The 18,001-nt window shown below is 38.3% G+C and overlaps 1 protein-coding gene and 1 long non-coding RNA gene across 2 annotated transcripts; one reads left to right on the top strand and one right to left on the bottom strand.

Annotated features, from left to right (window-relative positions):
* Positions 1-2,903: 2,903 nt before the first annotated feature.
* LOC122403206 lies at positions 2,904-4,426 on the bottom strand. Its single transcript, XR_006259592.1, has 4 exons — positions 4,297-4,426; positions 3,760-4,081; positions 3,446-3,652; positions 2,904-3,322 (listed from the first exon to the last, which is right to left on the bottom strand). It is a non-coding gene; the product is annotated as an uncharacterized LOC122403206 (long non-coding RNA).
* Positions 4,427-8,926: 4,500 nt separating this feature from the next.
* On the top strand, positions 8,927-17,728 carry LOC122403252 (glutathione-specific gamma-glutamylcyclotransferase 1). Its single transcript, XM_043406657.1, has 4 exons — positions 8,927-10,101; positions 12,902-12,937; positions 13,576-13,838; positions 16,708-17,728. Exons 1-4 carry the CDS (start codon positions 9,937-9,939, stop codon positions 16,982-16,984), a joined length of 741 nt encoding a protein of 246 aa, XP_043262592.1. The 5' UTR covers positions 8,927-9,936; the 3' UTR covers positions 16,985-17,728.
* The last annotated feature ends 273 nt before the right edge of the window (positions 17,729-18,001 follow it).

The raw sequence follows: 18,001 nt of genomic DNA, 5'->3' as shown, positions 1-18,001 counted from the left end.
GTATCTAAAAGTCGAGACGACGACGAATAAATCTTACCAACCATTTTTCGAACTTACATAGTCGTTTGATTTTTGCGCGCCTCGCCGAGCAGAGCGGTTCAGCGCTCCACGGGCACCAACCCACCGTCCTTTTTCCCTAAACCACGATCTCGGGACGCAACAAAATTTGGTGACAGCGGTGGGATTTGAAAAAGAAATTGAAAGACAATTTATTCAATTAACTTTGCCGGCTCGCGAGTGGATCATTTGTGTGTTAAATTAGTGCGAAAGGTACATTCTCTCTCTCACGGGTTTTTCACGGTTTCCCCGTGAGCAAAGGGGCGAATGCCAGAGGTGGGTGGTTTTTCAGTGGCCGTGTGAGAACTCCCTGGAACCACATGTACAATTCGATCGGAATCTGACACACATCATCTCTCGACAACGGAGCGGAAACGATCTTTTGGAGTATCCCAAGTACAACGAGGAGCTGCAACGGTGAAATTATCTGAAATCAACGTGCGAGACGAAAAGACAATCAATAGTTCACGTAAGACGTATATTATAAGTTTATATGCTTTCGATTAGGTTTAAAGCAAAGTTGATAGTTAATTAGTTTATTTAATCGTAATTTTATATCAACAACATGTTACGTAGTCGTAAGGCAATGAGGAGACGTTGGAATCGGTTAATTAGTTTAAATATATCCCGAGAATTTGATGTCCGGGATGTATCCGCTGAAACTCTTAGAGAACCGGCCAATGATTGTATGGTACAACCGGACATTTCAAATCTTTTGCCGGTGCACGCGAGTACCCCAAGGCTTGATTCGCCGAGTTTAGATAATGAATTTTATCGCCCTGAGGTAATCAACGCTGTTAGCCTGCCGTCAGTTGAATCATCTGAATTTCATATCTATCGTTAAAATTAGCCTCCGACCTGATTCCGCGCTTTGACGGGAAACCTGGTTCTCTACTTAAATTCACTAAACAGTGCCAACTTATCGATTCCCGAGTTAAACCTTCCGACCGTGGAAATTTATTAACTATAATTCGCAATAAGATCGAAGGTCCTGCGGATATTTTAATTTCAAATCGTCCAGAACCAACAACAGTAAGCGAGATCATTGGCCTGTTAAAGAAAGTGTATGCTCGGTCTTTCGACGTTGATCAGATTCACGGCGAACTGAGGGGTTTGCAACAAGGGATATACGAGTCGGTAGAGTTTTATGGGGCTCGGGGCCGTGAAATTTTGAGCCGAGGGTTAGAAGCAGCTAAAGAAAAATTTAACTCCGAACAGCTAATAGGAGCCGCGGCTTTATTAAATCAGTCAGCCGTCACAAACTTTAAACGTGGTCTTCAGAATCAAAATTTGAGACTTTTTATTTCGAATGAACCGGATAAAACATTTGATGATATAGTTAGTATCGCGAGTAGATTGGAACAAGAAATGGCAGACCCCGTAAAGCAATTTTCATCGTCAAATGTTCGGGTTGCTACCGCTAGTATCAGCAATATTAAATGTTATAATTGTGATCAGGAAGGCCATTACCGTTACAATTGTCCTCAACAAAAAAGGAATTTTCATAATCCATCGGCTCCTGAAAGGTTAAGATGTAAATTTTGTAGAAAGACAGGGCATACCGAGTCGCGTTGTTTTAAAAAGGGAAATTACAAAAATACTGGGATGCAACGTGAAACTGTTATACCCAAGCCGCAACATTTAAACTTAAAGGGGGCTCCGCGGGGAAACGCGAAACGGAGCGAACCCCTAATTGCGCGTCCCCAGTTAAACGAACATGCTTCCACTTCGACGTGAAAGGTGTTGGTCGATTGCCTATTTTAGGGTTATCGCATAATTCATTCCATAAGGGAATTGGCAATTTTCTCATTGATACTGGCTCCCAACTTAATCTAATAAAACGTAAAGGCATTATTTCTGGCTTGTTGGTGGATACTGTCGTTAGTTATAATATAGTTGGTATCGATAAAGGAGGTCTTAGCACTCTCGGTGAGGTGATCATCGAAATTTTCGGTATTGGCGTTAAATTCCAGATCGTCAACGATGAGTTTCCGATCTCGGGAATAGGAATTTTGGGTATTCCATTTTTGGAGCAGCAACAAGCGATATTAACATTCAAGGACGTTGTGGCTAATAGTCTTCGGGTTGGGGGGCAGGAATTGCCTCTTCATACAGGGGTTTCAGTTAGTTTACCACCTCGCATGAAAACTCTCCTAACCGTCCCTGTTAGAAATATTGAAAGACAAGAGGGTTATATAAGGAAGTTAGATACACAGCCGGGTGTTTACGTAGGTGAAGTACTGGTCTCGCAAGAGAATGGATTTGTTAGGATATTCGCTATTAATACTACTCACGATAGTGTGACTCTTTCAATACCCCCCGTTGAATTAGAAGAGTTTATTGAAATTCCTCCTTCGCCGCGTTCGGCTCGGACGGGAAATCCAAATAAGGGTCGGTCCAAAGCCGATGCTACTAGGCTCGTTCAATTGGCGAAGCTTCTCGATATGCAGGGTTTGAGCGATTCTGAACAGGCTAGTATTTTAAAAATCGTGAATGAATTTCCGTATCAATTTTATCTGCCTTCGGATAAATTAAATTCCACTAGTACAATCAAACATAAAATAGTGACTACGGATGAAATACCTATAAATACGAAACAGTATCGGTTTCCACTAGTTCACAAAGAGGAAATACAAAAACAGATAGACTCACTGCTTGAAAATAGGATAATTCAGCCATCTGCTTCTCCTTATAATTCGCCTGTTTGGGTTGTACCTAAAAAACCTGGCCCTGATGGTAAGCCTCGCTGGCGCATGGTGATAGATTACCGTAAGTTAAATGAGAAGACTATCAATGATGCGTATCCTCTCCCTAATATTTTGGATATCTTGGATCAATTGGGGGGCCGCCAAGTATTTTAGTACCCTCGATCTTGCCTCTGGTTTCCATCAGGTCCCCATACATCCGGATTCTAAATCCAAGACCGCTTTCTCAACTGTTAATGGGCATTATGAATTTAATAATATGCCCTTCGGGCTTAAAAATGCTCCAGCCACGTTTCAGAGGTGCATGGATTTGGTTTTGGTTGGTTTACAAGGAGTCGAGCTTTTTGTATATATGGACGACATCGTCATATATGCTGATTCTTTGGAAGAGCATACTCGTAAATTGAGAATTCTCTTGGCTCGGTTGCAGAATGCCGGTTTAACGTTACAACCCGAGAAATGTCGATTCTTGCGACGAGAAGTTGCCTATTTGGGTCACGTTATCTCTGCCAAAGGAGTGAAACCAGACCCCGGGAAGATCACGGCTGTTAAGTCATTTCCTATTCCAAAAACCAGGAAGAATGTTAAACAGTTTCTGGGGTTAGTTGGTTATTATCGACGTTTTATCCCTCATATGGCAAAAATTGCTAAACCTCTGACACGATTGTTGAAGGCAGAAGTACCTTTTGTCTGGGGTAAAGATGTCAAATTCGCTTTCGAGAGTTTACGTGATATCATTTGTTCGGAGCCGTTGCTCCAATTTCCCAACTTTCAACAGCCATTCCTCGTAACAACTGATGCTTCTAATTATGCAGTCGGAGCTGTATTGAGTCAGGGTCAGATCGGAAAAGATCTCCCAATCGCGTATGCATCTCGGACCCTTAATGACGCTGAAAATAATTATTCCACCATTGAAAAAGAATTATTAGCGATTTTATTTGCAATTGAACATTTTCGACCGTATTTGTATGGCCACAAATTTATTTTAGTCACTGACCATCGACCGCTGATTTGGCTGCACAATGTAAAAAATCCCACTTCCCGTATCATGAGATGGCGTATTAGATTAAACGAATACGATTATGAGATGGTCTATAAACCTGGGAAAATCAATTCCAATGCAGATGCATTATCCCGAAATCCTGTTCTTGTCGATTCTCAAAATATCTTTCCTTTTCCATCTAAGTGCTTGACAATTCATACCGAGACTGAAAGTACGGACGCCTCCCCTCCAAGGCGTTTGCAAAGGGTTGTCGTAGGCGCCGACGATTTGCCAATTGCAATCTCTAAGGAGGTCGGGGACATTGACGTTGACGGTTCTATGGGAGACGAAAATGAACGTTTAGTTGCGGGAGTTTTTCTTGTGGATAGTGAACTTAGTAGTGGGTGTAATGAGACTGATAACGAAACAAATCATTCGGGTTCGGACTCAAATGATAGTGACGAGTATCATACGGCAGATGAGGAAGAGACATTTCCTTCCATAGAAGCATCTCTCCAGGGAGGAAAATCCTCTAAAGACTTAAATACTAACGTAATGAGTGGAGGATCGCTCCGCAGAGGTACGGAGGACATGTTTCGACTCGGGAGTCTGTCGGACATCGGAAAGGCCGACTTTGAAGGCACCCCGCCACAGGCACCGTTAGGGGCTGTCTCTGTATCTCAGGGTAAAGTGCTCTGCCAGAAATTGGCAACAAGAGCCCCCGTTTCGTGTCGAAAGCGGAGACTCGGCACCTTCTTATTCCCGACTCATTTCGTGGCACTGGCTGTGCGCAGACCAGTTTTATCCCGGATGAGGTTGTGGCGGAGTGTGGGCGAGTCTGGTGCTTCAGGAATGACAGAATCAGGTAAAGAACGGACACGATCCTCCGTAGAAAAAGTATATGAAAATGACTCTCATACCCATGATAGGTTCAAAGTTCTCTTGACAAATTTCATTCCACCCGTACAAGCATCCCCTCCTTCTTCATTTCCAAGTATCATTTATTGCAAGGACCATCTTTATATGCGGAAAGACAATCTTCTTCATTTTTTTTCTACTGATTGTCAAGTTTCTTCACAAATCAGTAATGATTTGTTAACACAAGGAAGGTTTTCCATTGGTCAGGTACAATCGTACAATGTTCACGTGGGTGAGGCAATGGTTTTCCCCGGTGGAAGCCAACATATTTTCCACTTATTTTCCAAGGTGAAATCTGCTGAACAACAAAATTTTAGACATCTCGCGTCTTCAATATCATCCCTAAAAAATCTCATGGAAACATTAGGTGTGATGTCCATCAGTTTATCTAAAAGTAACAATAACATTGAGCCTATTGAATGGAATTCTCTTGAATATCTTTTAAAGCAGACATTTAATAGTTCACAATACAATATTACGGTTTGCACTGGTGAAATCATTTCTCCCCCTTTATCAAGAAGACTTTCGATTATTCGGGAATATCATGAGTCTGTAGTGGGTGGCCATCAGGGTGTGACTAAGTTATTCAAAAGGATAAGGGAGGATTTCTATTGGACAAAAATGGGGAAAGATATCTCAACTTTTGTCCGCTCTTGTTCCAACTGCCAAAGAAATAAAATTCTTTCTGTTAAAACTAAACAGCCAATGCGCATAACAGATACCCCTCAGAGAGCTTTCGAGAAAGTACAAATGGACATTGTGGGACCGTTACCTGTGACTAAAAGGGGAAATCGGTATCTGTTGACTCTGCAGGATAATTTGACGAAGCATTCTGATGCTATTCCTATATCAACTATGGACTCCATTACTGTTGCAGTTGCTCTTGCAGAACAGTTTATAAGTAGGTTCGGTTGCCCTCGTGTTATTCAAACTGATCAGGGAAGTAATTTTGTTAGTGAAATAATGAGTAACTTTTGCAAAATATTCAAAATACAGAGAATTACATCAACGGCATTTCACCCTCAATCGTTGGGCTCTCTTGAACGAGCACATCGCGTTTTTATAGATTATTTAAAGCATTATTGTGGAAAAACTGATTGGGACGATTGGATACGCTTTGGAATATTCTCATATAATACTTCCGTGCATGAAGCTACAGGTTTCTCCCCTCATGAGCTTATTTTCGGTACAAAAGCCATCATACCATCAGAATTTAGTCGCCAAGAAATACCGCGAACTTTCGTTGAACATCTAGATGATTTGTTTACTCGGATCACGACTACTCAGGCTACAGCAGCGATTAACCTAGAACAGGCAAAAGAAAGGAGTAAAATAAGGTATGATAAAAATGCAAATCCCCGTAAATTTATTGTAGGTGACGATGTGTATTTACTTAGAGAACCTAAGACATCTAAGTTTGATTCTAGTTGGCTAGGACCATATAAAGTAGTTGAAATATTTAACGATCTCACTATTGAAATAGCTATAGGGAAAAATAAGACTAAAATAGTTCACGCGAATAAACTTAAGTTAGCCTGTATAAGGCTAGATCCAGTGTAAATAGTTTAACCATAAGTATTAGATATATTGCTGTACTTTTATATGAACTATATTGGATAAGAATATTTAGATAAGTTTGGTTAGGGCGTTTGATAACTCCTGGATGTCAGCTATGCGTTGTACTATAATTGATTTAATATTACCTATATAGTAATAGAATAACTATATCTTATTACTGTAAAATGTTATGATATAACTATTATTCTTCAACTCGCGCTTCCTGTGTGACAATGGGTGGACCGAGTAGCTCGTTTACCGCGGGCTAGCCCGGGAAGAGGGGGTATAGTTATAATCGTCTATTGTAAAGTACTTATTCATTCAATTTTGCGTACTTAAGTTAGTATTGATGTATTGTTTTCTTTTTGAAAAGTTGTTTCCATTGGAAACATCTTTTGTATATGAAGGGAGATGTTGCGACCTCCGCTGGTATGAATCTGTGTATTATGTGAAGTTAGCTCTAAGACATAGGGATATCAAGGTTTGATGTGAGAGCGAAATTCGAATTCCATTGTAACGGGGAGATTTATTGTAAGCATGCGAGTTCGTAGCGAACAGCACAGCTGGAAGGTTTTAAGCGACACCTAAACGCAGAGAGTTACGAGGGCCTGGGATTGTATTCAAACTTTCCATACTACAGTTGGGCCAGGCAAGGATAGTAAATAGCTTAACTTTTTCTTTCACATCTGCGTGCCAAATTTCGGCGAACGGGCAGGGGCTCGTCTTATAAAATCATTTTTAATTCTGTCCTCACTTCCAAAAATTATCGGTGTCCTGCAAGGGTAAAACTCAGGTCGAGAAAGGCCGGGAGTCATAAAGTCATAAACTTTGTTCGGGCGGCGTCTTCCTGACTCTAAGGGGCCCGCTTACCTACTTTCTAGATGTTTATGTAATGTATTGTTGCGTGACCACGCGAACGTAGCCCCAGAAATATGTATAATCGATAGGCAAATTAGGAGCGACATTCAAACCAACTAGCGTATTGTAATAAACAACGAAATCGTACGCTTTTCAACGTGGGCGATCAAGCTGGGGAAGGTAGAGAGAAAGGAAGGCATTTCTTAGATACTTAGTTTCTTTTCTAAAGGCTGTGTCGAATTCAAGTTTCCATCATTCCTTTAGTTTATTGTTTAGTTATTTCGGACCGTGCCGAATTAGCTATTTCCGTTAAGAGTTTCAATGGTCTTGACACACAGCAGGGCCTCGCGACACTTCGCTTCGAGTTTCGTTTACTTTCACAAGGGTCATAAATTTTCTTAAGGGTTGCTTAGGCCGCTAGCCTCGTTTTCTCTCTCGACTCCCACGCTCTCTCTCACGCGCGCCCGCTCCAACATGGCCGCGTAACCTCCACCTCCACGCGGCTTGGGGGTGGATCATCGATCTATGACGATCCGGATGGAGGGAGCAAGGCACGAACCCCGATTGGACCAGGACAATCCAGAGGGAGGATCGAGGAATATTCCGGAGAAGGGATGAACATCGAGGACGACGAGAAGATTTCCGCGGAGGAGCAGATCGATTTCGGAAGTCAACAAAATTGTATCTAAAAGTCGAGACGACGACGAATAAATCTTACCAACCATTTTTCGAACTTACATAGTCGTTTGATTTTTGCGCGCCTCGCCGAGCAGAGCGGTTCAGCGCTCCACGGGCACCAACCCACCGTCCTTTTTCCCTAAACCACGATCTCGGGACGCAACAATACCATCAAAATCGTAGGAAATTTTTATATCGCACTGTTGGTATTGATAAAACAGTCGCGGTTTAATAGCAGTAGCGACATCTGGTAAAAAGCGTTACATTAAATTACCGTCTGACGTAAATATTTTCGACTAAATCACACTGTACAATTCTAATAGATTTCAGCAGATACTTGTCCATTCGTAGAATTTTTAGACTTGTCTTCTCTGAATGCGATGTAAAATTATTGTGGTCCAACAAATTTATACATTTTTAATGTGTATTTATTCAAAAAACTAAGCCTACAAGTTAGAATTATACTGGGGTCCCAATAATATTGTAACCGACTGTAGGTGTAGAGTTGGAAGAAGTGTAGAGAAACTATTCAATCTCATTGTTAGACAAATTGTTAGTGTTCACATTTAAACTCTTGACGCGACATAAAATTGTTAGATTGGAATATGTTCAACAAAACTTTCATCGAGATTGAAAGATCTCACGTTAATTACGACTTATGTACTTTTTCTTTTGACTCAAAGTAATTTGGTTATTCCGTACTGTTTCCAGATAATTTTTTTAGGCTTACAAAAATTTAATTTTGATGAACCAAACGGATTTAAGTAGAGTAATGACAAAGTATTGAATAGATAAAGTTGATATTTTTAGACAAAATATAACTCATTTTTAAAACTAGTAAAACTTTGTCTCTCAGAAAATTAATGTCCAATTAACGTACAAATTGCAATACAAATAAATTATTATTGAAGTAACTATACAAAGTGCTTTGTCTTTGCTTTAAACTAATCGTTCAATTTCCGCCAATTTTTTAGCATAAACGTTTGCAGGGCAATTTGATAATCGTAAAGCAATCACGTTTATTGTCCGGAAATTGATTAATCGGCAAATACAGTTCGCGTATACTTGAAAGTTGGAAAGTCATACGTCAACCGTACTTCGTGTTTCGTCAGCCGATTCATCCGAGTTCCCCCACTCCTTTATTGAACGTTCTCCCTCTCTATCCGTTCACCGTAGTTTACTTATTTCCCTCTTCGTCACTGTGCTCCCATGCTTCAAGCGAGTGGACGGCGCGTCCGACGAACTGGCAGTTTCAGTCAAACTTCGACGCGTGGCGGACGTTTCGTTGTGGATCTTCAAAATTTCGTTTGTCCAAATTGCAGTAATTCCAATGAAACGTCTAAAAACATTGCATCGATCGATACGATTCACTGGAAACTCGATACAAAAGGGAATTACAAAATTCGATCATCGGACACTTCATTCAATCACTTCCCTCGAACAAAAGTTTTCACACGAAATTTCTACAAACGTCCAGACTCTCGTGGAAAAGTAGCAACAACCGGTCAAGATTCAGAAAAAGAAGAAGCAAAATTTATTACCGGAAGGATGGTACTGTCGACGTCGCGAAACCGCCAATCGACAGGCGGAAAAAGAACGGACACGTGATTGGACGAATCGTGCGTTCCTCGATGGTCAGAGAATAATAAACCCGCTAAGGATAGTGGGAGGAAGGAAATTAGAATGTTGTAGTGGGAGTGAAAGTTTTTTAATAATTGAGCTTTAAAACACCCCAGTTGTCGTTGGAATAAAAGCACAGTCGAGCCACGTGCCGTGCACTTGTCGAATCGATGACCGTTACGCGTTGCAATTTCTCGAGATAACGGAACAACAACGATTATTAATTATTATTCTTGACGCTTAGACAATTGAAAACTTTGGAATTATTCGCACACGAGGATTATTAGATATTGCGTAAAAAGTTCATTCAATGACCTCGAACAATCCGTGGATTATAGTAAATATTTTGAAACACGCGCATCTACGTAGAAGAAGCAAATTTAATATTATTCGCGCCAAATTGCTTTGATATATTAATTGAAACGTTTATGGAGGATAAACGGAAAGCCACGTAAACGAAACTTGATGCAATATACTTTGGTTGAAAATCAAAGTTTGATGACACGTTGGAAGGAAAAAAGTTGACTGTGATTTCTTGTTACGCGTTTACGACGACTTAAGATGGTTGATAATAGTAATAGTAATAACGAATGCTGGATATTCGGATACGGATCCTTGTGCTGGCATCCAGGATTCGAGTACAAGAGAAGCATGATAGGACACGTGAAGGGCTTCTCGAGACGATTTTGGCAAGGCAATACAACTCATCGCGGTACTGCCGAAAAAGTAAGCTCCAACGACATCTTGCAACTACATTTGTCAGTTCTCGCGGCTCAACTTCGTTCGTTTATCCATCCTTTGTTTCTTTATCAATAGTTCGAGAGAATATCTATACTGAAGCCACGAGAAGAAAGAACTAGATATTTATTTTATTACTCTGTAAACAGTCATCCGAATAAAAATGTGAATAACTAGAAAATAACTAAATAATTGTTTATCCGTTAATTGTCAAATAAAAATAAAAATTTAACTATTCGATTCGATTGTTCAAGAGACTCGAAACAGGTTATAATTTTCGATAACTTATCAAACCTGTTGTCTACAGTTCAGTAATAAAATATTACGAGATTATCTGCTATTATAGAGTTTTAATGAAATTTCCTTCAATAAATTTTCAGTCACAAAATATGTAAATGTACAGAGAAATATCGAAAATAGCTGCTGAAGTGTGGCACCGATGCATGTTAATGTACAGTTTCGCAACTTTTATTACGTATTAAAAGACGGTCGTACATAACATTGTAAAAGGTGTACACGTATACTTGCGTTCGATCTTCGAATTATTTCCTGTTGGTTAGTTCTATAGTTTTTCGAGCGAAGTTTGTCCGAGATATTCTATTTATACAGCCAATTTTCTTGTTCATGAACTCGCCGCGTGAATATTTTTACAAAAATTTGGCAGACATCCACATCACGTTACAAGGATACGTTTTTGTTCTACGTTTTGTGTTTACGACAATTATATATAATATATGTATAAGCCATGTATTTTCACTCGCGAATGTTTACACGTGGAAAATTTGCAATATTGCGCGTAGTTGAATATTTTTTTCTATCTCGGATGGAAATAAACATTTTACTTCGGAAATACGTTACGGGTTTAGATGTATACAAGTTGTTTCTTTTATTATGCACATTCTAATGTTTTCGTTAATTTTTGCTGATACGAAAAAACATGTCGGGACAAATTGGTTTGGCTTGAAGCTAAGAATATTATGATTCATGCTTTTTTCTCAAGGTCATTTTGTCAAGTTTCGAAGATCACCTTTCTTTGCAGATTAACATTTTTTTCATATCAGCTGAAATGACGAAGATATTACGATGTGTAAGATAGAAGAAACATTCTGTATACAAGGCTGATTAGAAATAACTAAAAATTTCAAAACGGAAAAATAACGAATTCTTTTCGTTTAGTATAGATTAGTATACATGGTGTTCGGCCATCCGTGGGAAAAATTTTGATGGGAGATTCTAGAGGCCAAAATAAGACGAAAATCAAGAATACTAATTTGTTGATAGAGGCTTCGTTAAAAAGTTATTAACGTTTAAAGTTCCGCCCATACTGAATTTTTTTCTTGAAAGTGGGTAGGAGTTCGTGGGTATGTCTATTCACAAAAAACGATTGGAATTGACTACCGCAACCGAAAATAATTTTTTTTACAACGATTTGAAATTTTTTAATTTCACCGAAAAATTTAGGCAAATTTATTTTATTATTAAAATTTTATTTTCCCCTTGGTCGATTTTTCTTAAAAATTTGTTTTTCATTTTTAATAAATTTGTTTGACGCTCTACAAAAAAGTTGTCTAATACTTTTTTGTAAGTACCCATGGGCTCTGCTTCAGAAAAAAATTTAAATGAGATACCTTTTCTATTGTAGGTGTTATGGCCGTTTGAAAATTCAACCAGTTTTACGGGGTTCTTCTCACTTTACGGTGCCAAGAAACAACTTTTTCAATATTGTTAGAATTTCTACATATTCTCAACTAAAATACGCGTTATTTGCATTTCGAAAAATTAAAATCCTCCAATCCGTTCAGGTCAGGGAAGCATTTCTGGTCTGACATTGGTTTTTTTTTTTCTGGAACGCGTGTAGGATTTCGGGGTATGTCTATTCACCAAAAATGCTTGTAATTGTCCCCTGTAACTAAATATAATTTTTTTAGTATGATTTTAAATTATTTAATTTCGTTTAAAAATTTCAGTACCTACTCGAATTTTTTTCTCGAAAGTGCGTAGGATTTCGAGGGTATATGTATTAATAAAAAATGATTATAATTGAGCCCCGCAACCAAAAATAATTTTTTCAGAATGATTTGAATTTTTTAATTTAATTTTTTAATAACTTTTTAACGAAGCCTCAATCAACAAATTGATATTCTTGATCTTCGTCTTATTTTGGCCTCTAGAATCTCACATTAAAATTTTTCCCGGGGGTGGCCGACCACCCTGTATACTGTTTGGAAATATTGCATGTATGTATGTCTACCACTTATTGTTAGTTGGTAGTTACGGATGTTTCCATTAAGAGTGATGAAAATTAGATACAGTTTCACGTACGTAATTAATTTGTCGTTCTATTTTCTCCAATCGATTTAATGCTGTTATAACAATGAAAATTATTCGTGTGCATAAAACATTACATTGTGTTTCGTGTTCGTAAAAATGATGTCTTTTGTCAACGTTTCCAATCATTTCTTATGACTATTAAATTCAATAATTTGTTTTGTTATATGCACGATTTTGCGGTTAATGCATTATTATGTTTTCTCAGATACCGCGCATATGACTTATTAAGTGACTGATTTCTCTTGGTTTCCGATTACAAGTATTACATCTTGATCGATGTGAAACCAGTTGCAACTCGTAGAAACTGATATCGTTCGAACACGATTTCGTCCTATGTGTTGTGTTACGTGTTTACGTCACATTTTTAACACGCACTTCTATCCATTGTTTTCTTTATTTCTGTTTAAACGTCATTGGTTATGTTCGTTCAACGTTCGTATTTTTTTTTTTGTTGCAGCCTGGGCGCGTGGCCACGCTGGTAGAAGAAACAGAGGTAATTACGAACGAGATTGACCGTCAATATCAAATTTTTATGATACTAATACTGTTTATTCTCCTCAAATCATTACTGAAAAAAAAACATAACAAAGAACTCGGTGTTATTTCTTTTGTCATTTAATTCATCTATTATATTTATTTCTTAATATTTAATATAAATCTATTTGAAGACGAATCAATTTGAAAATGTTTGACTTTTCGAATCTTACAAGATTCGAGTTTAGATAGAAGTATCGTACACTGGACAGTCCAATAGTTATATTTCTCTAAACATTGTTATCCGTATTACATTGTTTTAAAAATGTTTACAACCTATTTCGAAAAACAACCTCTAACATGAAATCGAAAACGTTCAAGTGCAATAAATTGCTTACATGGTCAAACCAGAGACGATATGTATTTCTTTTAAGTACCACAGTATTAGAAAAGTGTTTTGAATCATGTCTCACTATTTGCTTGGATAATACACGTTTTACTTATTTAATCTTTTCTAATCGTTTCCCTAACCAATATTTAAGGACGATCTACTTTTCAAGCACAGTAACTACGAAACAAACGCATTCTTATTCGCATTCAGTAACTCAAATGTTCGATAATATGAAATTTCAACGAAACCATTCACTTTGTCGACAGGGTATTGTTTATGGACGAGCGTTTCAAGTTCAGGACAACACAGCGCTACCATATTTGAAGAATCGCGAGTGCACATTGGGGGGATACGTCACGACGTTGTCAACGTTCTACAGTCGTGACGGGAATAAAGACGTAACCGCGATCATTTTCATTGCCACCTGTAAAAACGAACAATGGCTCGGAGAGGCACCACTTAACAGCATTGCCACGCAAATTTCCGAGTGTTCTGGTCCAAGCGGACATAACGTCGAATATCTTTTAAGGTACGTTCTTATCTAGCAGTAAATTGTGGTTAGGTTCAGGGATGCTAAATTGAGCACCGGGTACACTACTCACACTGTGCCAGATCACGCGTACGTGAGCTCGTGAAGTTTCGGAGAGTCGACAAAGACAAACTGACACATACCCTCTTTCTTGATTCTCCGAAGCTGCTCGAAGTAATTTTGGACGCCTCGTGGGAGTCGAGAGAGAAAGGCTCACATCTGCGTTCTCGCTCTTGAACAACTGAAATCCGACCTCCCGTCAACGGCATACGATTTGGAATTCCGACGTGATTTAAGTAAGCATGTAGTGTATAAGATTTCATTTAATTTTTTCTTTTCTAGAGAAGATAGAGACAAAGTTTATTTAATTTTTTTTACGTAAAATTGAATTCTACCTAAGATTTATATTAAACATTTAGAAAACTTTTTATAAATAACGCTTATGTACCGGAACAACTATAAAACAAGTATAATCACAGACGAGGTATACGAGTAGACGTTACACCTTTTGAACTTTCGTGGCCCAATCTGGCTGCTATACCGACCTGAAAATTCGGAGACGATTTTAGCGTCCTCTTCTCATGGATAGCGATCACTTGAAAAACTATTCACTGAATTAGGATTTATGGGCAGACAGCTGTAGTTTGTGCGTAAATACACGTGAGTTGACTATGGAACGGATTAAAAAACAACCATAACACCTACAATAGTGAATATATTTCAATGAAACTTTTTTTTTTTAAATCAAAGAAGAATCAAAGACGAATTTTTAAGAAAAACCCGGCAGGGGTGCCTATTCGTATACCTCGTCTGTGGTGTAATCATTATTATCCACAACCTGATTATAGTCAAAGTCTAACTGGACTTTGAAATGAGAACATGAAACTTAAATGTAAAGTTTCACTTAAATTCATTTAGCTATTTGTACTCAATTGTATTAATAATATACATATGTACGCTCATACATAGGAATAATAAACAAAAGTTTCTTTTTTTTTCAATAATTAAAATATGATCACGGAGTATTAAAACGTGTATTTCCGTAAAAAAAGTTTCACAAAATTTTTTTTTCATTATGGGTACTTTGCTTATGTGCGCCTACATACACAGTATGTCGGAAAAATAACGGAACCTTTTAAATTTAATGAAAACTGCTTATGCCATCTATTGAAACAATATGTAACCTGAAAGCTGTATATTTCCTCTACAAAACAAAAGCATCATTATTGGTATCGATTAACGCATTGTTAAGTTATAACGGTTAAAATGGCAGTACCTTTTGTCACTTCGTCGCAGAAACACAATGTAACAGAGAGCAAATATTAAATTTTGTTTCAAGCTCAGGAAAACTTTTACAGAAACATTTGAATTGATAAAAAAAGTTTATGGTGATGATCGTTTATCCCGTACACGTGTGTTCGAATGGTATAAACGTTTCCAGGAAATGATTACCTATGATGCGACTTCGCATTCGTGGAAGACCCCAGACTCTCCGAAGTCACGAGAGAAGACAATGTTGATCTGTTTTTATGATTCTAAAGGTATTATACTTGGGGAATTCGTTCCACAAGGTGAAAAAGTCAATGGTGAATATTATCTGGGCGTTATTGAGCGTTTGTGGAAAAAATCGTTCGAGCGAGGCCCGAATATCGTGCGCCAGGAAGTTGGTTTTTGTTACACGATAATGCACCATCGCACAGGACTGTAGCTGTTCGCGAATTTTTGGTGAAAAAGCAGGTCTGTGTGCTCCAACATCCTCCGTAATCGCCGGACTTATCTCCATGTGATTATTTCCTATTTCCAAAATTCAAATTGGCCATGAAAGGAACGTTTCATGACATTGTTACACAAGTCCAAACCGCGGTGACCAGAGTCATTGAGGCGATTCCGTAAAATGATATAAAAAAATCTATGCTGGCACTAGTCGAACTTGCCCAGCGGTGTATTGATGCAGAAGGGATGTATTTTGAATAAAAAAAAATAATTTTGGCAAAATAACTAATTTTTCTTCTTTTAATTTAAAAAGTTCCGTTATTTTTCCGATATACTGTGTAGGTCGGAAAGTAAAAATGCCTGGGCAGTCGAAATTCCAAATCGTATATCGTATGCCGTTGACGGGAGGTCGGATTTCAGTTGTTCAAGAGCAAGAAGACAAATATGGACCTTTCTCTCTCGACTCCCGAGACGGTCCGAAATTACTTCGGGTAGCTTCGGAGAATCGAGAAAGAGGGCATGTGTCAGTTTGCCTTTGTCGACTCTTCGAAACGCCACGAGCTCACGTACGCCTGATCTGGCATAGTGTGAGAGAGCACCTTCGATGCACTTCTGGCATCTCTGGGTTAGGTGTGATTGGACAAATTTTATTCACGTAAATAAAATTATTCCAACGCTGCCTGCCATCGTCTGTTCCATATTGTTTAGGCGAGAACGTAGAATATAAACACTGTAGCTTGCAACGACCTCGAAGCGTAGAAAATCTCGTCGCCGAAAAATTCTCGGAAAGTCTGCTCAACTTGCTTGCGAGCCACAAAGTGTTGTCATGGGCCTGATCAGTTCGACCATCCGGTGTCATCGCGCGAAAATAAACATCTGGCTCGTAGACTTTGACTAGCGATCGATTCGGCGACGAGTTTTCTCTATTTTTCCACTCACATATTTTTATCTTTCTCTGACCCACCAATGTGACGCAAAATAGTAAATTTTGCTCGGTAGACAGTTCTCTTGCGCTTCTCGAACTGTCGTTCCATCGGAAACAAGCACGCACGTCACGCCGCGATCCAAATAAAGTTTATTTTATTTGCGAACAAATATTATTTATGTATAGCGGCCAGAATCTATTATTATTATTGACTCTATCCGTTATTTACAGATTAGCGGAATTTATGCATCGTTATCTACCGGAAGCTCAAGACGAGCACCTATTTACTCTGGAATTGTTAGTGCGCTCGCGGATAAAAGAGGAAAATATGTGCCTGAGGTTCCTGATGGGTGACCAAAATTTCAACATAGATTTCGATAACGAAGAAATGGACATTAGCGACGAAGATGAGTTGGATGAGGACGACGACGCGAACAATCTTAGAGAGAATACGTTCCAATTTATCTTAAGAGTACCTGACAAGACTTTGCGCTGCCTCAAAATGTAGTTCACGCGCGCAATGTCAATACTTATCGATTATTTGGACCATTTAGGGATACGACAGAAACAATTTCACGAAAAGAGTATAGGAGATGTTTTGTACCGTCTTTCGTAAATATTTATATGTCAAAGATTGCGTATCATCTGAGAACAACGAACTGACTAGAAAAAAAACAAAATACTTTGTTCTCAGACGCTTTCAGCTGCTGTACAAATTATGTTTTAAGAATTACAGAATGATATTTCGGCAGCTTCAACTTCGACTGAATTAAATATATTTTTGCACGCGTTGCTTTCATTTTCGAATGCGTCGTACACTATTCGTCGCATTCATTTATTCATCGTTCATTACGTAGTTGTACGATTACATAGAATGACAAATTTTGTACATCTACGTGCGGAACTTTTGTGTGATTGCGAAGTTATTTGAATACGATATCATGTACGTGATAACATTAAAAGAATTTTATATAATTGTTGAAACCGACAAAGTATAGGGTAATATAGAAATGCAACTAAGAAACTACAAAGCTTAAATTTATCTGTTTGTAATATATGAGGCTACAAATTAGCAAGTAACTATGCTGGAATAATCACTTCTTGCTTAAATATTGTCAGAATAAACTGAGATTTTATATGTTTCTGTAACGTTACCACGGAGTACTTCTACAGACGCAGATAGAAGCGAAACTTGTTCGTTGCTCGTGGTAATATTATAAATACATTTAAGAAATATATACAATTTCATACATTTCTTTAATCAATTACTTTCGTCGCGATACATCACAGAGACCTAACCCCGGCGTTTTTCAGGTTCAAATTTTGGCAAGGAGAGGTCGCCGACTTTATTTAAACCTTTTCTGGAAATTTTAGAGCAAAAATAAGCAAACAGAAAATGTTTAAATTTGTAAAATTGTCGAACACAATTTAGATTATCAACCAATTATTTTTTACTTTGATATCTTTCCTTTTTCAGGCGTTGCTTACAAATATGCAACACTTCTAATATCCCTACACACGAATG

Source organism: Colletes gigas, unplaced genomic scaffold (genome assembly GCF_013123115.1).
Source record: "Colletes gigas isolate AHSC1104 unplaced genomic scaffold, ASM1312311v1 Colletes_gigas_Sc00047, whole genome shotgun sequence".
Taxonomy (NCBI): domain Eukaryota; kingdom Metazoa; phylum Arthropoda; class Insecta; order Hymenoptera; family Colletidae; genus Colletes; species Colletes gigas.
The sequence above is the reverse complement of the archived record's forward strand: the minus strand, read 5'-3'. Positions and strand labels throughout refer to the sequence as shown.

Coding starts and splice junctions, on each gene's coding strand:
- LOC122403252 (XM_043406657.1), top strand. CDS start 9,937: ATGGTTGATAATAGTAATAGTAATAACGAATGCTGGATATTCGGATAC. Junction 12,938..13,575: donor CGCTGGTAGAAGAAACAGAG/GTAATTACGAAC, acceptor CTTTGTCGACAG/GGTATTGTTTATGGACGAGC. Junction 13,839..16,707: donor AACGTCGAATATCTTTTAAG/GTACGTTCTTAT, acceptor CGTTATTTACAG/ATTAGCGGAATTTATGCATC.